The following is a 22325-nucleotide window of genomic DNA, read 5'->3' on the forward strand; positions in this document are numbered from 1 at the left end:
GGAAGAGAAGGTGTCTCTGAATGAATGAGGGTGGGTCTTCAGTCAATAACAGGACACTTTATCTTGTTATTTCATGCTCGTTACTTATTGCTGTTTATTTATATTTACAATGGCACAGTTTGTTGTCCATTGATACTGCTTACAGTTACCGTTCTACAGAATTGCTAAGTATCCCTGCAGAAAAAGAATCTCATGGTGACGTATACACTGATAACAAATTTTACTTTGAACTTTGAGTATCAGGATAATAGAAATCTCCCACTGTTACTTTAGCATTTACCAGAAAGTTCAAAGTAAGTTTATTGTCAAGGTACATATGTGTCACCATTTGCAACCCTGAGATTCATTTTCTTGCCTGCATACTCAATAAATCCATAACAGAATAAGCATAATACGAGGGGTGATCGATAAGTTCGTGGCCTAAGGTAGAAGGAGTCAATTTTAGAAAACTTAGCACATTTATTTTTCAACATAGCGCCCTCCTACGTGTACACACTTAGTCCAGCGGTTGTGGAGCATACGGATCCCTTCTTTGTAGAAGTGGTCCACAGCAGCGGTGATTGATAAGTTCGTGGCTTAAGGTAGAAGGAGATGAGTTATTAACTTCAAACTTTCTGCATTATCACTCAGAGTTGAACTGCGTGAGAATGTAATGAGAGCATCTTGGACCTCCAGGTGGTCCACAGCAGGGGTGACTGATAAATTTGTGGCCTAAGGTAGAAGGAGATGAGTTATACAGCTCTTGTTACATGCACGTTCAGTTCAATTCTTTGAGTGAAAGTGCAGAAAGTTTGAAGTGAATAACATCTCCTTCTACCTTAAGCCATGAACTTTTCAATCACCCCTGCTGTGGACCACTTCTGGAGGTCCAAGACGCCAACTTCTACAAAGAAGGAATTCGTATGCTCCACGACTACTGGACTAAGTGTGTAAATGTAGGAAACATAAATGTGGTAGGTTTTCTGAAATTGACTCCTTCTAGCTTAGGCCACAAACTTATCAATCACCCCTCGTAGAATCGATGTATGAGAAGAGTTTAGTAGACTCATCACTATCAACATCTAGACAATGCATAGAAGCGATTAGGAAGGCTAGTAAAATGTTGGGCTATGTAATGCACTCAGTGGAATTCAAGTCTACAGGCATTCTCCTTAAGCTGTATACTACTTGTAAGGCTACACCTTGAGTACTGTGTACAATCTTGGTCTCCATGTTGTGAGGGATGAGAAGACACTGGAGAGAGTTTAGAGAAGGGCGATGAGACTCATTCTGGGTCTGCAGGGTGTGATCTATGAAGAAAGATTGAAAGAATTGAATCTCTTTAGCCTAAGTAAACACAGAATGAGAGGAGACTTGATAGAAGTGTTCAAAATCATTGAGGGTATAAATAAGGTGGATGCCAGCTGGTACTTAAAACTTAACCCATCAACAAGGACACGGGGCCATATGTGGAGACTGGTTAAAGAGAGATTTCAGACTAACATCAGGAAGCATTTCTTTACACAGTGAGTTGTGGACACAAGGAACAAACTACCCAGTTGTGTAGTTGAGAGTAGTATTCTAGAGACTTTCAAATCTAAACTTGAGAGTTATTTCAACACACTATGTGAATAGGAATTTGGCAAGCTTTGCTGGGCAGAGTGGCATGTTCTTCTCAAAGACTTTCTAATGTTCTAAAAATTGCATCAACTTTGGCATTCAACTGGTGTACAAAAGACAACAAACTGTGCAAATACTATCTGTCAATCAATCACTAATTCAGCAAGCAAGCAAGTAATAAATATCAACAAGACCTTGAAAGTGAATCCATAGGTTGTGGGAACATTTCAGTGATGGGACGAGTGAAGTTGAGTGAAGTCATCCCCGCTGGTTCAAGAGCAGATGGTTGAGGGGTAATTACTGTTGCTGAACCTGGTAGTGTGAGTCCTGAGACTCCGCTACCACCTTCCTGATGGAAGCAGTGAGAAGAGAGCGTGGCCTGGATGATGGGATCCCTGATGATGAATACTGCTTTCCTGCAGTAACGCTCTGTGTGAACGTGCTCGTTGGTGGGGAGCAATTTACTCATGCTTGTAAATTTGCTTTTCCATCTCCAATCTGACTTTTGGACAGCTAGCAACTTAGTCATGCCCTCTATTTTTGTTCTTTAGTCAATTCCATATCACTCCATTTGTTGAACTTTTCATCATATAATTTATTGTTATCACTTAGTGGATGCTACAGTAGCATAGTGGTTAGTGCCATTACAGCTCGTGGAGTTGATACTCGGAGTTCAATCCTGGCATTCTCTCTAAGGAGTCTCTGTACGTCCTCTCCATGGAATGTATGGTTTCCTCCCACAGTCCAAAGATGTACTGGAAGGGCCCATTCCATGCAGTTTCTCTAAATAAAATAAATAAAATCTTACAGCTCTCATTCTTCCAATAATCAACACCGTGTCTGCTTTACCCCCTCTCTGATTGATCTGAGCACTTGTATCCAGGAATGGTGTGCTTCATAAGCTTATTTCTAAGTAACAGATATAAGGCTGTCCTGTTCACATCACCCTCATCACACCAGTCCAGGAGCCAAGGCACCCAATGCTCCCTCAGTACCAATGCCACCCCTCCTCCCTCCTCCCTCCTCCCTCCTCCCTCCTCCCTTCTCCCTCCTCCCTCCTCCCTCCTCCCTCCTCCCTCCTCCCTCCTCCCTCCCCCCTCCCTCCTCCCTCTTGTTCAACACATGGATAAACAACACAGGCTACCACTGTCTACATCTCCTCCAGCACCTACCATCCACACTTCCACATACTAACTACTATCGTCCCGATCTTCACCTCCCCCAGTCCCCATCTTCCACCAACTCCCCGGTCATCATGGGAAGAAGTTCTCTGGGGAAACTCAGACACGGCAAAACATTGGGACCGGATGGAGTGAACCCCAAGGTCCTGGAGGAGTGTGCTGAGCAGCTGTGTGGAGTTCTCCAGAGGCTTTTCAGTCCGAGTCTCAGCCTGGAAAAGGCTCCAACAGCTTGGAAAACATCATGTGTGGTCCCATTACCCAAGACTGGACGACCTAAAGTCTTGAATGACTAATGTCCAGTAGCCCTGACCTCACACAACATGAAGACCCTAGAGAAGCCAGTCTTGGCTCTCTTCTGACCCCTGGTCAGATCAGCCCTCCATCCCCTGCAGTTTGCCTACCAGGGGTACTTTGGAGTTGACGATGCTGTCATCTACCTGCTGAACAGAGCCTACTCCCATTTGGATAAGCAGGACAGCCCCGTGAGGATCATGTTTTTTTTTAAATTTCTCAAGTGCCTTCAGTACCACACTGCCCTTTTTGCTGGGGGGAAGGCTCTGTTCAATGCAGGTTGGCACTTCCACTGTAACCTGGATAATGGACGACCTGACTGGCAGACCACAGTTTGTGTGGCTCAGAGCTGTGTGTCAAAAGTGGCTATAAACAGCACTGGGGCCCCTCACCTTCCTGTTCACTCTGTATACCTCGGACTTCGGATGCAACACTGATTCACATCATTTGCAGAAATTCTCTGATGACTCAGCAATAGTTGGATAATAAAGGGAGGACGGGAGGATGAATACAGGGTCCTGGTGGAGGACTTAGTCAAATGGTACAAGCTGAATCATCTGCAGCTCAACATCAGTAAGACAAAGGAGATGGTGATGGACTGTAGTAAGGCTAAGCCTGCACCACTCCCTGTTACTTGTTACCTACAAGTACCTGTGATGCACCTGGGTAACTGACTTGAGTGGAGCACCAACACAGAGGCTGTGTACAAGAGTTTTCTCGACTTCCTGAGGAGACTGAGGTCTTTGGAGTATGCAGCCTTCTGCTTCACATGTTCTACCAGTCTGCTGTCACCAGTGGTAATCTTCTATGTGGTGGTGTGCTGGGGCAATGGCATCAACACGGGTGATGCCTACAGGCTCAATAAACAGATGAGAAAGGATGGCTCTGTTATAAGAGTTAAACTGGACACACTGGGGGCTGTGGTAGAACAAAGGATCCTCCGGAAAATCCTGGCAATTCTGGACAATGTTTCTCACACTCTGCACCATGACTGAACAGGGGAGTATTTTCAGTAATAGACTAAGACAACTGCACTGCTCCAAAGAGTGTTATATGAGGTCATTCTTACCCTCGGCCATTATGCTCTATAATGAGTCAACCTGTAGCCGGGGAAGTGATGACCCCTCCTGTTAGACTGAGGTAACCTGTTTTTATTCTTTCTTGCTTCTCTTCTACTATTTGTATATCTGTGCACATGTAATGATCCTGTGACACTGTAATTTCCTTTGGGATCAATAAGGTATCTATCTATCTATCTACCTAGTGTTGCACTAAGTGGCCTCAGCTCACTTTCTTTATTTGTTACACTCCTTGCTTGTGGTATATGTCATTAAGCAATGCTAAGACTTTCTAGTAGCATTTTCAATTGTGTTTGCTGTGTCAAGTAAAACTCTCCTACAGTAACGGTGGGATCGGATATATCTGAATTTTGATGGGTGAGTCAACAATATTTGTTAAATATTATGACGCGGTTGGAATGAATATTCTAGCTTAATTTTTGACATCTCTGTAGAACATCTCTCCCACATCCGTTTACTAGACAGTGTGCACATGCTTTTGTTGTGCTCCATTTTATTTTATTTATTATTCTGGCTTGGTAAAATTGAATGATCATTTCAAGAGCAGTTTAAGACAAACACATTGTCATTGGTCTATGGGCCAATGCAAATAAGAATGGCTGATATCTTTGAGCATTTTGGGTTTTTATAGCAATAAAGTTTGGTCATTGTCATTATTAATAATGATAGATTTTTATTCCAGATACTTTTGCTAACTGAACATAAACTCTCTGGTTGCCTTTGTAAGATGTCCATGGTTCAGACCTCTGATTGCTAAGCCATTTATGTATGTGTTGCTGGAGCCCTGCGGGGTTTTCCTGATATGAAATGGAGAAGAGGGTGCTAAATGATGAATAGTAGTAAATAGATATGGGTGCACTAATCAACAAAATGTTGGCACGTGGCCAACTGGTTAAGGCATTGGTCTAGTGATCTGAAGGTCACTAGTTCGAGCCTCAGCTGAGACAGCATGTTGTGTCCTTGAGCAAGGCACTTAACCACACATAGCTCTGTGACGACACCGATGCCAAGCTGTATCGGCCCCAGTGCCCTTCCCTTGGCGTGGAGAGGGGAGACTTGCAGCATGGGCAACTGCCGGTCTTCCATACAACCTTGCCCAGGACTGCACCCTGGAAACCTTCCAATGCGCAAATCCATGGTCTCACGAGACTAACAGATGCCTATAATCAACAAAATATGAAACATTTCCATATGCTTCCAAATTTCTCCTGGCCACCTATTGAGCGAACTATTTCTGTGTCATTACTTCCTTTTTGTTGAATATTTAGAAATACGGAATGCAGGTTCATCACTGTAGCAATCCTCTGACATTCTATTTTTGAAGACAATGTCAGGAGGCTATTACAACCAAAATCAGTTCTGTCCACTGTAGTTGAAGATACTTGGCCTGAAACGTCAAATGTTTGTTCCTCTCCATAAATGCTGCTTGACCTGCTGAGTTCCTCCAGCATTTTGTGTGTGTTGCTCCAGATTTCCAACACCTGCAGTATCTCTTGCGTTAATAGATTGAAACTGATTCTAAGCCTGGTGCCTCAGCTGATTTTGTACAAAACAGGCTTTATGCCTTGTGCCTTCCTTCATCGTATATTCAAGCCTGGTGTAAGATGTGCAATTAACCTAACTAGATATTCAGAGATATTTCCCCAAACCATTCAGCTTGGGAAGTGCTTTAGTCTCTCTACAGGGTTCATAGAAACATAGAAAATAGGTGCAGGAGTAGGCCATTCGGCCCTTCGAGCCTGCACCGCCATTCAGTATGATCATGGCTGATCATCCAACTCAGAACCCTGTACCAGCCTTCCCTCCATACCCCCTGATCCCTTTAGCCACAAAGACCATATCTAACTCCCTCTTAAATATAGCCAATGAACTGGCCTCAACTGTTTCCTGTGGCAGAGAATTCCACAGATTCACAACTCTCTGTGTGAAGAAGTTTTTCCTAATCTCGGTCCTAAAAGGCTTCCCCTTTATCCTCAAACTGTGACCCCTCGTTCTGGACTTCCCCAACATCGAGAACAATCTTCCTGCATCTAGTCTGTCCAATCCCTTTAGGATTTTATACATTTCAATCAGATCCCCCCCTCAATCTTCTAAATTCCAACGAGTATAAGCCTAGTTGATCCAGTCTTTCATCATATGAAAGTCCTGCCATCCCAGGAATCAATCTGGTGAACTTTCTTTGTACTCCTTCTATGGCAAGGATGTCTTTCCTCAGATTAGGGGACCAAAACTGCACACAATACTCCAGGTGTGGTCTCACCAAGGCCTTGTACAACTGCAGTAGTACCTCCCTGCTCCTGTACTCGAATCCTCTTGCTATGAATGCCAGCATACCATTCGCCTTTTTCACCGCCTGCTGTACCTGCATGCCCACTTTCAATGACTGGTGTATAATGACGCCCAGGTCTCGTTGCACCTCCCCTTTTCCTAATCGGCCACCATTCAGATAATAATCTGTTTTCCTGTTTTTGCCACCAAAGTGGATAACCTCACATTTATCCACATTAAATTGCATCTGTCATGAATTTGCCCACTCACCTAACCTATCCAAGTCACCCTGCATCCTCTTAGCATCCTCCTCACAGCTAACACTGCCGCCCAGCTTCGTGTCATCTGCAAACTTGGAGATGCTGCATTTAATTCCCTCATCTAAGTCATTAATATATATTGTAAACAACTGGGGTCCCAGCACTGAGCCTTGCGGTACCCCACTAGTCATTGCCTGCCATTCTGAAAAGGTCCCGTTTATTCCCACTCTTTGCTTCCTGTCTGCCAACCAATTCTCTATCCACATCAATACCTTACCCCCAATACCGTGTGCTTTAAGTTTGCGCACTAATCTCCTGTGTGGGACCTTATCAAAAGCCTTTTGAAAATCCAAATATACTACATCCACTGGTTCTCCCTTATCCACTCTACTAGTTACATAGAGTTATATTAATTTTAATTAGTACTTTAAACTGTTTTTTTCGCTTACTTTGGGTTATTCTGTTCATTTTGCAGATGCAAGAGTGCGATGGACTTTATTAATAGTATTATTATTAATACTGGCTATAGTCATGATTGCCATACTTATGGTCAAAAAAGTACTTCTTAAAGGTAAGCGGAGTCTGATATGAAGACTTGGCATAGAGATTATACATGGACATCACGTGAATGTAACTCACCAATGAAAACCTTCCCATGATTTTCAATATGTGGAGGAAAATAAGCACAGAATTTATGACTTTAGAATGGGAATTAAATTTTATCTGTGTACCTTGGAATTTCACCTTCTGTCATATAATGCTGAAACACCTAAAAACATAATGGGTTTTGACTCCCCAAGTGTGTCTCAGAAGATTGCTGGGTATTATCTTCAATTGTATATCCATAAAGTGACACTAGACACAGGAGCACCTGGACATAAAGTGACTAAGTGGAAATGATAAAGCAATGATGGTTGGGGGTGTGGAGGGGTGTTGATCATCTTTACTGTTCGGGGAAAGTAACTGTTTTAGAGTCTGGTGGTGGTTGTGTGCATGTTGCATAACCTCCTCCCTGTTGAGAGTGGGACCAACAGTCCATGAGCAGGGTGCCTGGATCCTTTATGAAGTTACTGGGCCCTTTTTCAGCACTTTTCTGTACATCTGTCCTTGTTGTGGGTAGGCTGCTTCCAGTGATGGGCTGGGCAGTGTTGAATACCCATTGTGGGGCTTCCCTAGTATGGAGTGACGCAGTTAAACCATTCTGTCACTTCACATTGTTAAATCAATTCAGATGCAAAGGTATTTCGGCAGCCAAACACTTCTAAGATTTAATTGTCAGCCATTGGTGGATTCAAATCTGGGTTCAGGGCCTTGGACACAAAACAGAATCTAACATTACAGTACAGTATGGGAGTGTTTTAGATAAATCAAGACTCCTTCTGAACTTCTCATGGATTTAAACGATTCTGTGGCTCTCTTTCTAAAAGCAGCTGGTGAGATCTTTGAATTGTTTAATATTAGCAATACTTAATCAATCCCTCAACATAACTGAGATTGAGTGTCGGCTTGCTTTAACTTTGTTTGTGGCACCAAATTCAATGCAAATTGGCTGCAGCATTTCCTCCATTACAGCTTTAGCTTTGCCTGATAAGAACTTAATTACATAATGTTCTGAGACATGTAACTGTCATGAAAGATTCTATATGAATATGAGGGCTTAGGAATATGATTAGGTGAGCCTTCATGAGTTGTAAATCTCCATGGCTTTTCCTTACAATATCAGTAAACAGAAAGTTTGCTCAGAGCATCACTTTGGCAAGATAACTCCTGGTAACACGGTAGTGCACTTGATGGCAGAGGGTTCTATGGGGTCAACCAAAGGTGATATTGCCCTTTTTTAACATTTTTTATGATCACAAGACCCTGCTGAACATTAAGAACTTAAAGTACTGCAGGCCTACCCCATCAATGAGTTGCTTGTTGGCAGAGAGTGTGAAGGAGCTAGACTTGGTGCAGATTATGCTGCTGCCTATGTCCGAGAGGTGTCAGAGCGGTCGGTGCATGAAGGCGGTGTGCAGTCTGACAGCAAGTGATGGTCTTAGTTGCTTTTTTGTGATCAGACGACACTGTGGGACATGGTTAATGTGAAATGTTGTAAGTCCAATTGACTGATTTCTTGGTGGACGACAGCGTGGCCTCGGCTTAGCGAGGACTAGGCTTTAAGCCGCAGTGTCAGCTGCCCAGGAGGGAGGCGTCAGAGTTGTCGCACTCCAATAGAGGTGGTGTGGCATGATGTCCAAGCTGAAGTTGGTGCTGCCCCTCCTCCTGTTTCATTTAGCAGAGGATCAGCTGTTCGACTGCAGACTCCTGCAACACTTATGGGATCAGGGTCTTGGACTCCATTTCTTATTGTGTGACTGTATTTTACTGATATCTTATATGTGCCGTGCTGTGTGTGACTGTTGGTACTGTGTTTTGCAACTTGGCCCCAGAGTATTCTGTTTCGTTTAGCTGTATTTATGGATATTCGTGTATGACTGAATAACAATTAAACTTGAACTTTAACTTTTGTTAAATTTATAAATGTCATATAATACATACAGTGGATTCCAGTTGATTGAGACACAAGGGGATCAGTACATTTTGACCCAATTAGGCGGCTGTCACAATTAGCCGAAGTTTCATGGAAATAATTAAAAGGTATAAATAAGGCAAACCAACGTTTAACTGAGTAACAATTTTACGTATTTAAATGAAATACAGAACAAATTAGAATTCTACCAATACCTCCTCAATTATAAAATGTTATTTTAGTTCTGAGTAGTTATGGGCAGAGGAATTCATCCAGGATACACTGCAGTGTTCTTTTGATTGACTGTAGATGAATAAAATCAGTGCAGCCACCTAGTGTAGGTAGTGGACTGTCTTCATACAATGCCATCTACAATTGCATCCTCCAAATCTCCATTTCATTGTAACATTCAAAATGTTCGCCAATACCTTCATAGTTCCTAACTTGTTGAAGTAGGGAAATCTTTTTATTTTCACTCCTGGCTGCTTCTGGTATTTCCAAGCCTGCATGTTTGAAACTGTAGTGAGCAAAACAATTCCAAATTGTTTTACTGCTTATTTCTTGCCAACTATCAGTGACAAAAATCACTGCTTTTTGAACACATACACAGGCAACTGATGCTATTTAAAAGCTGTTCATTTAAGCACCATGTAGTGTCCCAAATAATTGGCTGCTTCAATTAATTTATGGCCCAATTAATCTGAATCCACCGTATATAAATATGGGATATGGTACTTCACAGCAATCAGTCAAAATAAATAAATGCTGGGATTGCTATCCCATTTCCTAATCTAAACCCAAGGCAGATAGCCCACAATGTACAATGTAAACAATCAGTCGTGAAACTCAGTGCAGTAACACAAAACGGAAAATTTGCATATTGTGAGAATGTAGCTGTAAGCAGGCGGTCATGTGTTAGAAGAAAAGCCAGCTGGTTAAAATTCCTGACCCCCATCTTAATATATTATTGTGCCTTGCTGACCATGTCATTTGCTTGTTTCAGAGTACATCTGTTTTGACCTTGTCTTTAGTTCATAGTGTTAGTGTTAGAGTTCTCTAATAATCTCTTCCAAGGTAACTTCACATTCATTGAAATGGTGGTTCATCCATTTTGTCTTCCATCTCTATCTAGTTGTTAGCCTAACTACCCTGTACATAATATTGTACATCAACCAATGGTTGTTACTACAAACACATACAATGACTCCTCCATCTAACACAAAATAAGTTTGGTTATATTCAGTGCTTATTGATCCCTCTGTGCCAGCTACGTTAACCTAGATTCTGATCTTTTCCCTGCAGGTTGCACAAAGATGATCAAGTATGATTATAATGTAACAACTCCAGGTAAATTTTATGTTTGAGCAATATGGATGGAGGCCACTTGGCCTAGCATGTCTGTACAAGTTCCCAGGAGAGAAATCCCATTAGACCCACTCCCCATCTTATTATTTCCATGGCAACACACACAAAATGCTGAAGGAACTCAGCAGGCCAGGCAGCATCTATGGAAAAGAGTACAGTCAATGTTTTGGGCTGAGACACTTTATCAGCACGAGAACGGAAGGGATGACATCGGAGTAAGAAGGTGGGGGGAGGGGAATAAGGAGTACAAGGTGGCCAGCGATAGGTGAAACCAGGAGATGGGGAGGGGTGAGGTAAAGAACTGAGAAGTTGAATGGTGAAAGAGATAAAGGGCTGGAGGAGGGGGGAATCTGATAGGAGATGACAGAAGACCATGGAAGAAAGGGAAGTGGGGGAGGAACACCAGAGGGAAGCGATGGGCTGGTAAGGAGATATGGTGAGAGAGGGAAAAGGGGATGGGGAATGGAGAAGGGGGGCAATTACTGGAAGTTCAAGAAATTGATGTTCATGCCAACAAGTTGAAAGCCACCCAGATGGAATATAAGGTGTTGCTCCTCCAAAATGAGCATGGCCTCATTGTGGGAGTAGAGGAGGCTGTGGACCGACATATCAAAATGGGAATGAGAAGTGTAATTGAAATGAGTGGCTACAGGGAGATCCCACTTTTTCTGGTAGGTGGAGTGCAGGCGCTCGGAGAAGCGGTGTCCCAACCTACACACTCGGGCTTGAGGAGCAATATCTCATATTCTGTCTGACTAGCCTCCAACCTGATGACATGGACGTTGATTTCTCGAACTTCCAGTAATTGCGCCCCCACCACCATTCCCCATTCTTGTTTCCCTCTCTCACTTTATTTCCCTACCAGTCCATTACCTCCCTCTGGTGTATCTCCCCCTTCCCTTTCTTCCATGGTCTTCTGTCCTCTCCTATCAAATTCCCCCTTCTCCAGCCCTTTATCTCTTTCACTGATCAGCTTCCCAGCTCTTTACGTCACCCGGTTTCACCTATCACCTGCCACTTTGTACTTCTTCCTCTGTTCTCCCCACCTTCTTACTCTGACTTCTCACCTTCCTTTCTAGACCTGATGAAGGGTCTCAGCCTGAAACATTGACTGTGTACTTTTTTCCATTGATGCTGCCTGGCCTGCTGAGTTCCTCAATCGTTTTGTGTGTGTTGCTTGGTTTTCCAGCATCTGCAGATTTTGTTGTGTTTGTTATTTCCCGGTACCCTTGCAACTTAGTGCCTTTCAATTCCATTTACTTTTGCAATTAAGTTACTCCAAAAGGTTATTTACAGAAGCCAATTAACACGTCTGAATAAATGCACTTTGTGATATGCAAAAATTTAATTTCTTTCTAGGTAAATTAATTTGCGAGAGAGTATTGACCACATTCGTACAGAAAATATATTTAGGATGTGTCACACATAACTAAGATATATATTTTATATAGTGTTCATTTTACAGACTCACAGGGCTTGGAGTAAATTGGAAGGTCAGCCTAACCATACCCAGGAAGGAAACCAGACAAGTTCCTTCACAGATGCCAACCCAACAAAATCTGGCTGGAAATACAGCCATATATACATTTCCACATTGATTGTATCGTAGTAATATAATGCTTTCTTCTTTCCAGGTATTCGAGATGGGGTCCTTCTACTGTATTCGGCAGATCACAGCCAGTTTGAAAAGCTCGTCAATACCTTTGCTTCTGCACTGGCCAACGTAAATGTCGAAGTAGTTGTGGACCTATGGAAACGTAGAGAAATCAGCATTCAAGGCCCTTTGCCATGGTTCCACTCTCAACAGATTAAGATTTCAAAAGAAGGTGGAAAAATCATCATCCTTTTTTCCAAGGATGCCAGTATAAAATGTAATGAATTGTTAAATTCCACAGGGAATCCTGAAACCCTGCATGACCCATATGATGGATTTATGGCCTCCTTGAACTGCGTGCTTCCTGATATCACTAAAGGGAATATTTCTGGAAAATACGTCGTAGCATACTTTGAGGATCTTTTGAACAGATCATGCATACCAGAGATATTTAATAAAATGCCCATCTACAGTCTACCTTCACAAATTTCTGAGTTTCTTCAAGAGATTGGGTTACCAACCAAACACATTTCTGAGCAGAAGAAATATGGCTGTCTGACAACAATTAGCAGATCGCTCAAGGATGGCATTAAGGAGTGTCAGAGGTGGGAAAAAAGTCACTCAGTTTGATTCCCTGAATGCAAGACATTAGAGGAGATATCCAACGGACAACATGAAAGTACTGCGATGATAAATATCCCACTGATGAAAATTGAGAAGCCTTCTACAGTCTGAAGATCCCTTAAGGAAAAATCTTTCTTACCATTACCCAAGAGTGAAAGGCAAAGGCAGGTTGTTATAAAGTATATTATACGAAAAGCAAGAACTTTAGGTGTACTCTGATGATGTCACTCCTGCAACTTTGGGATGGATTACCTTCGTTTTGATATGGTTACTAAGCTGGAATGTTTTAAATCAATGCTTGATAAATAACTTTCTAAAGCACTCATCAATTTGAAAAACGAAACAATCTTCAAAGTGATGCAATATTAAATGATTGATACTTTAATGAAGGACCAACAAACTGAAAGAATTAATATGTTCTTTGGGAAATGAAGATATATTGTTTGTTTATCCACTAGATTTTGTTATTAAATAAACTGTATATGCACTAGGTAATGAAAATCTGCTCTCGATCTCAGGGTGCTCAGGCTAGCAATATAGAAAAAGACTTTATTCACTCCCGGAAAAAAAATCCAGCGTGAACAAATGGACCTCTTCATTCTTCTACAGGTGTTATTTTGTGACCAAAATGTTCGTGTATAGTCCATCAATGTAAATAACTTTGAATATTTTGTATGCAATATAATTATACCATTATTTCTCAGATGTCATTGCAAACCAGTCACAGGAAAAGAAAGTTTGAAATGGCATAATGTATGTGGCCTAAGGGATGTGGCCACCTTTTGGTTGATGTTGATCCACTATTAGTTCACCTTTTTCCTAGAAACCTATCTATTTGGCTTTTGATTTCATCCATGTTAATTAAGTTAAAATGTAATTTGTCAACATAACTTAGTCAATTATTCTCAAAAGTGACCCTATCCAACAATGTTCTGGTTCTCTTGATCTGCTATTGTTCCCTTCTCTACACTCCTTATTTTTTGCGGCCTCTGTATTGTCCACCGAGAACCACTGCTGCACGTCAATGGACAATAGTAGTATGAAGTCTTAAATTCTCAGTGGTGGGCTGGAGGGTAGTGGTGAGTGTTCAAAGAGTGTAAACGGCCAGTGATTGATCAGGAAGGATACATGTGAACAAAGTAGCAAATGCTCGGATTTTATTTACCTGTTCTATTAAATTATTCTATCTATACTGTATAAATAAATATAAATATGTTTCTCTTGCCTTAATACAAAAAGAGTGTGCTATACTCAGTGTAATAAGCTTAAAGTGCTAAATAGCAGTTGCTCCAGGTTACTTTGAGACAATTGTTCACTGACTGCAAGTTATCCAACTTAAAGAGTAGAAGAATTGCAATAACTTATAGCTACGCAACACTTTAACCTTGTAAAATGAACTACAATTATGTCCTGAAATGGAGTAACTAAAATGTTGTCTTGGAAATACCGATTCGGAGGTGCTCGAAGGCTATCAGTTGTTCATTCAGGGGTGTACTTAATGAATGCATTTTCTTTCATTGCAAACATAGAAACGAAAGTCAATTGTGTTATCTGGATAATGTGAAATTAAAAAAATTGTAGTGGTTGCGTCCTTATTGCTTGTGAGAAAGTCTTTTCTGTGTGTAACTGTGGGATGAGTGTAGGTCTAATACTGGAACAGCAACACACCAGATCTGAGCAACGTCTCCACGCTACAGTCACTTGCTGCATTTCGGAGTCGGGATAAAAAAAAAGGCTAGAACAGTGTTTCACTCAGAGAAGACTGAGTTTTGTTCAGGGGTAGATGGATCTGAGAAATCATTAATGAGGTGTTAAAGCCTTACCTCATTAAAGAAAAACTAATCCCCCTAGCTTTACGTATAGAACATAAACATTAACATGGAATGAAGAATTCTTCTATTGTGTGGAACTTAGTATTTCACCCAACAAGAATGATGTTGTGCTGGCTCAAAGGACCTGCCAGTGATTTACCAGGATGGGAAATGGAGTTTAAAAGATGAGCAAGAATCATGGTCCTGTAAGGTTCGAGACAGTGGGTGAGGCATGGGACTGTAAGTTTAATGCGATTCAAGAAATGGACCCTGTGGAGTTAATGAGATAGAGACTCCACGAGTTTAAAGGAAGAAAGAGCGACAGGATCTATGAGTTTAAACATAGCTTGTGAGACACCAGCCCATGTGCTTAAAGGTAGTGTGGAAAATACAGGCCTATGAGTTTAACAGAGGTGCAGGATAGAGGGGTCTGTAAGTTTAAAGGCAGTGTGGAAAATACAGGCTTCTTGAGCTTAAAGGCAGCTCAGGAGACACAAGCTTTACGTATTTAGGATCAGTGTCATACTGATGATCGATCAATTTGCACAGGGAGAATTTGCCTCCATCATTGGGGCAACTACATGTGTTATGCCAGAACCCACTGGCAGAACACACATCAGAAAGTGTGTGTGTGTTGTTAAATTTCCAAAAGGTGCTTGACAAGGTGTCACGTACGAGGTTGATAACATAAGTTAAAAGCCCAAGGTTGTGGAGGAAGTGTGTCAGAATGGGTGAAAAATGTCTATCACAGAGAGCAAAAAGTTGGGACAAATGGCTCTTTCCAAGCTGGAGTGATAGGCTCTTCACCCTCAATTGTACACTATTTGTATGAATTACCTGGAGGAGGAATAAAACATAAAGTTTCCAAGTGTGCTGACAATACAAAACTAGGTAGAAGGGCGTGCCGTGATAAACATATTCTGATTCTGTGGTGGGATAGAGATTGAGCAACTGGGTGACAATCTGCCAGATGGAGTTTAATGTGGGGAAGTGTGAACTTTGGTAAGGGGAATCAAAAGATGGGCATTTTATACAGTATACCACAAATGAGTGAAGTTTGGAGGGAGCTAGGTATTTAGTGCATGAATCACAAAAGATAGCATGCAGATCAAACAGGCAAGTAAACAGGCCAGTAGTGTATTGGTTTTTTATTGTGAAGGGGATGAAGGTTAAAAATATGGAGATTTTGTTATACTTGTACAGGATGTTGATGAGACCACACCTGGAATACTGCTGCTCAGATTTGGTTCCCTTACCTAAAAATGATATAGTAACATTGGAGGCAGTCTAAAGAAGATTCACGAGGCTAATTTCTGGGATGAGAGTGTTGGCTTATCATGAGAGGACAGGCAGTTTCTGTTTGTAATCTATATATATATCTATCCCTGTGCGAAAGTCTTAGGCAGATGTGAAAAATTGTGTAAAGCAAAGATGTTTTCAAAAATAATGAAATGAAAAGTTTCTAGATATCAAAAAATTACTGTAAAGAGCAGTAAACAGTTTAAAAAAACAAACCCAAATCAATGTTTGGTCATTCTGCCCTTCGCCTTTAAAACTGCATCTTAAACACACTGCCATGCAATTATTTTGAAGAAAATTGGCTGCTAGGTTGTTCCAAGCAACTTGGAGAACTTGCCACAGTGTGCAGTCTTTAGCTGTCTTGCTTTCCTCTGTCTCTCCAGGTAATCCCAGACAGCCGCGATAATGTTGAGATCAGCGTTCTGTGGTGGGAGAGAATGAATGAAAATGAGAATTAATTAATCTATTGTCACTCTTTAACTGTAATTCTGAGTCATACAGCATAGAATAAACATTTCAACCCACCTCATCCACACTGATCATTGGGCACACTTCAACATTAATCGTATTTGACTGCTCTTGGCCCGAAGTTTTCAAAGCCTAGTCGATTCAAGTGCTCATCTAGTCATTTCTTAAATGCCATCACCGATTCTGCTTCTACCACTTTTTCAGGCAATGTATTCCAAGTATTCAAAGTTTAAAATAAATTTATCATCTAAGTACATATATGTTACCATATACAAACCTGAGATTCATTTTCTTGCAGGCATACACAGTAAATCCAAGAAACACAATGGAATCAATGAAAGATTGCACCCAACAGGATGGACAAACTGTCCAAATACAAAAAGAACGAATGAACGAATAAATAAATAAATAAACAAACAAACAAACGAGCAATAGATATTGAGAACTAGAGATGAAGAATCCTTGAAAGTGAGTCCAAAGGTTGTGGGAACATTTTGGTGATTGGGCAAGTGAAGTTGACCCTCTAGTTCAAGAGCCTGATAGTTGAGGTATCATAACTGTTCCTGAACCTGGTGACGTGGGTCTTAAAGCTCCTGTACTTTCTTCCTGATGGCAGCAATGAGGAGAGAGCATGGTGGGGTCCTTGATGATGGATGATGCTTTCCTGCAACAGCACAACATGTAGATGCACCCAGTGGTGGGGAGGACTTTGCTCATGATATACTGGGCCATATCCAGTACTTTTCAAAGGATTTTCTGTTCAAGGGCATTGGTGTTTCCTTACCAGGCCTGATGCATCCAGTCAATAAACTCTCCACCACATATCTATAGAAATTCATCAAAGTTTTAGATGTCATGCCAAATCTTCACAAATTTCTAAGGAAGTAGAGGCACTGCTGTGCTTTCTTCATAATTGCACTTCTGTGTTGGGCCCAGGACAGGTCCTTTGAAATTACAACACCGAAGAACTTAAAGTTGTTAACCATCTCCACCTCTGATCCCCTGATGAGATTGGCTCGTAGATGTCCGGTTTCCTCCTCCTGAAGTCAATAATCAGCTCCTTGGTCTTGCTAACATTGAGTGCGAGGTTGTTTTTGTGGCACCGGTCAGCCAATTTTCAATCTCCTTCCTATATGCTGATTCGTCACCACCTTTGACTTGGCCAACCTACCACTCTCTGCATTGTCAACATCTCCCTCAAACCCCCTCTTAAGCTCTTACTGCAAATCTAGGTTCTCTAGTTTTAACAACAGAACTGCATCTACAATTGGTCTATGGATTCATACAAAGTTCCTTTACAACCTTGTGATTCATCTTCTTGCAGGCAGCTATGAAACAAAGAAACACAATGGGATCAGTGAAAAACCCTGCACCACAAAGACAGTCATACATCCAATGTGCGAAAGAAGAATAACCCGTGCAAACAATAAAAAAGTAAATAAATAACACACAGAACATGAACAGCAGAAAGTCAGTCCACTACCACGGAGCTGATTCCGCGCTGTAACTGTCCAGGTACCCGATGGCTGCAGGCCACAGAACCGGAGCCAGTTCGGTGCTGAGGTGAGAGAATGGATGCATCTACAGAGTCACAAACACAAGAAAATCTACAGATGCTGGAAGTCCAAAGCGTCACACCCAGCAGGCCAACCAGTATCCATGGAAAAGAGCAGGAAAGGTTTCGGGCCGAGACCCTTCATCCTGACTGTTTACTCTTTTTCATGGACATTGCCTGTCCTGCTGAGTTCCTCCAGTATTTTGTATTTGCAGCTGCACTGTCAGTTCAGCACTGAGGCAAGCAAAGCCTCATGGAGTACTGAGCTGAATACCAGCTGTCCTTTGCCCTCAATGCCTTCATCTTTTTAATCTGGCTTGGTGCTTAAGTTGACTAAACGTCGCTTCGTTTTTCCCTCATGGGCCTGAGTCCTTGGCATTAGATCAAGATCTCCACCTGTCAAGAATGTGTGGTAGCTAGTTTGCAATAGTCACATAATTTTAAAGGTATAGATGTGTCTTCCAACAATAACCAGTATGTTGAAAGCCACCTTTGACACAAAGGGCCTGCAAAAAAAGAATACTGTTAGCTGTTTGGGCCTCAATATACGTCTGACTTCTTTTAAGGCTAGAGCAAGCTCAAGATATTCTAGACATCAGGAATATCTACGTTATCCTTCGCCACTGGGCTCACCTGTAAGCCCAGTGGCAAAGCACTAATATGCATTTTGCTTCTTGCTCCCCAATATTACTATGAAGTCCGTTTCCCTCCTACTGGGGCATAGACTGCCAGCAGCAGCCTGCCAGGGTCCTGGGCCGGTATTTGAAGTTGTCCCCAGGTATAGCCCATCTTCTTGCTGTCAACTTTAAGGTTGTGTTGTCAAATATTCTTCAGCCAGCTTCACTTCTGTTGATTGGCCCTGTGGCTACTACGGGCTTGCAGCTTTCAACCCAGAACTTCGTAAGTCTTCCAGGTGAAGGTCTTTCTCTCCCAGGGATGGGGTCTTTGGATCTCCTGTGTCTCTGGGTTTTTACAGGATGGGGTTGCTAACCCCATGCCCAACCCTTCTCTAGGGGGCTGCCCCTGGTGGAGCTCTCCAATATTATGCCAGGGAGTATTTGTGTGAGTTTAAGACAATGTGGAAGAGTCAACCCCATGTGTTTAAAGACGGCAGTAGTTGGTTATCACTGTAAAATGTCCTTAATGTGTAACTGAGTGGTGAAAACCAAGGGACGTAGATGAAAACGTTTTGGAATACACTGATTTATTGGATTACCATCAATCACTACTTGCGGACTCAGTGACTGTGGTGGCTGTTTCCACACTTGAAACTTCAATGCCTTCTACTCAGCCTCTTTGATGTTCAGTTTCTTGAGTTTTTATGCAGCTGTGCCCTAAACTTGCATCATTTGTGCCTTGTAGACTCAGAGAGATTCAAACTCTCTATATGTTATCTCATCTGAGGCAATACATTTAATTCTAGTGAATAGTGAGCTCAGGATATTGATGGTGGGATCCCATCACTGTAGGTGGTTTGGCACAGGGATGTGAATGGTTGATCCTTGGTGGGAGACTGTCAATGTCCAGCATTTGTTGCTCACCCATGCTACAATTATGACATAAAAGCAACATGCTGGAAATATTCAGTTCATAGGCAGGGCTAAAGATGATGTCAGAGGGTCATTTCTCCCAGCTTATCAGCAGAACAGTTAAATTCATCTTCTTCAAATGGCTTTTTTTCCTTTTCAGGGTGGATGGGGTCCCGTGATTTACAGTTGCACTCAAACTGCAGTTCTTCACAGCAGCGCATTCCTGTTCTTGGAGCTTGTTGATTGGTCATGGTTTTGTATCTCCAGGATTAGCCTGGAAGACAACACGTTCAGAACCCGGCCCTGTGAACCCAATTTTTCCCCAGTGTCACGAACTGAAGCATCGTGGGGAGCTGGAACATCAAGACAGCAAGTGTGGCTGTCAGAGGCGTCTACACTCGGGTAATCACTCTTGCTCTCTCTCAATGGTAAGTGAGAGTTTGCTGCCGATCCTTGAGTCAGGGGAAAGTCGAAATAAAAGCAGCACTACAGACTGACGGCATTATTGAAACCGTGACTGTTTGTCTCCCCTGTGGCTATGGAAGGAGTGATATCTTTCTCCCTCGTTAGTGAGAGAGGGAGCCTGAGGGATGTCAAACTCTTGGATGGACTGTGGACCGTGGTCTCTCCTTGGGGATCTGCTGTTACCTGCATGGTGGGTTGTGGGAATGCTAATGCTTTATGCTAGAATAAGAGGGGGTGGGGAGGAGGGAATGTTGATGCTGCTTGTGTGTGGGGGTGGGTGGGGGCTTTGAGGTTCTTAACTTTTTTTCTGTCATTCTTTCTTTGGGGTTTTTCTTCTGTTTCGAGGTTGCCTGCAGAGAGTAAGATTTGCAGGTGGTACTGGCCTGATGGGCCATAAGGCTCGGAACAGACTTTAACAAAACTTTTAACATATTGTATACATTCTCTAATATTAAACGGAACCATTGATGAAGGATTATTGAGTTGAAATGTTAACTGTTTTAGTCTCTCCACAGATGCTGCCTGGCCTTTTGAGTAGTTCATCATCTCCTCTATTATCAACCAAGTGCTTCTTCATGAGGAATACTGCATACACATCAACAAATTACTTCACCTGTGATACAGGGAAGGTCACTTAAAAATTGGCAATGGATGTGCTTTGAGCCGAAATCATCTCCGAGAAACTCCAAAAGAGATCTATGATCTCACTAAATCCCATTACAATGGTTAGTGAGGTCATGTTTATCTATATTGTTCGAAGCTTTAGCACGTCCCATTAAAGTAATTCCATAAGTCTTATGCAATTAGTTTATAATTGAGAAATCCATAGACATTGGCATCTTGGAGTTAAAATAATGAAAGTCAAAATACTGAAATCTGAAATAAAAACAGAGTGCTGGAAAGTTTGGCAGAACCTGTTGAAAGAGAAACATAGTGAACATTTCAAACAATGGGTTGCCAGTCTGAAACATCCACTCTATTTTGTAGTCCCACAGACGTTGTTGGTTTTACTGAGCATTTTCTGCCTTTTTTAAAGCAGGCCAAAGATACAAAAGCCTGAGAGCATGAACCACCAATTCAGCGACAAATCCTATCCCATTGTTATTGGGCTTCTGAACGGGTCCCTCATACACTAAAGGATGACCTCTTTCTCCCCTTAAAGCCCTTGCACTTTATTTCTCTACCTGCACTCTGTTTTCTCTATAACCGTGTTATGCATTCTGTTCTTTAAGACCATAAGACATAGGAGCAGAATTAGGCCATTTGGCCCAGAGTCTACCCCATGATTCCATCATCACTGATTTATTATCCCTCTCAAACCCCATTCCACTCCCTTCTCCCCTAAACCATTGATGCCCTGTTTAATCAAGAACTCCATATATCAAGCTGTAGTAAATCAAGGCAACTGGACTTGCTGTGTTGTCTGGAAGATGTTTCACCACTCATCCGAGAGGCTTCTTCAGTTCTGATCCATGGTGAGTAGTTTTCCAGCTTGTAAACCCTGAGAGTTGTTTAAAAGTATAGCAATCACATGAGGGTCATTAGCAGTTGTAGAGATAATGGGAGGGTCAGTACTCTTATCTTTGCATGAATGGAGGTGTGAACTGTTGTGTACACACTGGGGTAGAGATGTTAGGACTGCACTGTAAGTAGCTGGTGGATGGTGTTGTATCCCACTCCCTCTGTTCAGGGAAGGGTTTTCCAGTCCGACAAAGATGCCGTCTTTAACACCTCTTTCAAACCACCTGTCCTCCCTGTCCAAAATGATTCTGGAATGAGAGGGATAACCTATGAGGAGCATTTGATGGCTCTGGGTTTGTGTCACTGGAATTTAGAAGAAAGAAGGGTGATTTCATTAAAATCTATCAAATACTAAGAGGCCCAGGTAGAGAGATTGTGGAGATGAAGGTGGTGAATCTGTGGAATGTGGAGGCCAAGTCACTGGGTATATTTAAAGTGGAGGTTGATGGGCTCTGGAATAGTAAGGATGTCAAAGATTACAGGGAGAAGGCAGGAGAATGGGGTTAAGAAGGATAATAAATCGGCCATGATGGGATGGCACAGCAGACTCGATGGGCTGAATGGCCTAATTCTGCTCCGATATCTTACGGTCTAATTAATTTCCACTATTGAAAATTTAAATGATACACCACAATCGATAGATCATGTGACTTCATTCTTGACCATGAAAATAAAAACTGCAGTTCTTCACAGAGGCACATTCCCGTGCTTGGAGCTCGTTGATTGGCCATGTTTTTGATAATCTCCAGGAGCAGCCTGGTAGACGGTACCTTCGGGGTGCGGTCCCGTCCCGTGAACCCCATTTCTCACCAGTGTTGCCAACTGAAGCGTCGCAGGGAACCAAAACATCAAGACAGCATGTGCGAACGTTACCTTTGCCTTTTTTTACCGCCCACACAACATG

General features: G+C 42.1%; 1 protein-coding gene across 2 annotated transcripts in view; it reads left to right on the forward strand.

Moving 5' to 3' along the window:
* Positions 1–14587, forward strand: part of LOC134356656 (interleukin-17 receptor C-like) — a 107258-nt gene extending 92671 nt beyond the window's left edge. The window contains exons 17-19 of one of the 2 annotated variants that reach the window (XM_063067639.1): positions 7154–7249; positions 10493–10537; positions 12190–14587. In XM_063067639.1, the coding sequence (XP_062923709.1) occupies positions 7154–7249; positions 10493–10537; positions 12190–12779 (731 nt within the window). In that variant the 3' untranslated portion in view covers positions 12780–14587. The remainder of the gene's footprint in view (positions 1–7153; positions 7250–10492; positions 10538–12189) is intronic. The other variant, XM_063067640.1, reaches the window with a different exon arrangement.
* The last annotated feature ends 7738 nt before the right edge of the window (positions 14588–22325 follow it).

The sequence above is a fragment of the Mobula hypostoma genome, chromosome 15, assembly GCF_963921235.1.
Source record: "Mobula hypostoma chromosome 15, sMobHyp1.1, whole genome shotgun sequence".
NCBI lineage: Eukaryota > Metazoa > Chordata > Chondrichthyes > Myliobatiformes > Myliobatidae > Mobula > Mobula hypostoma.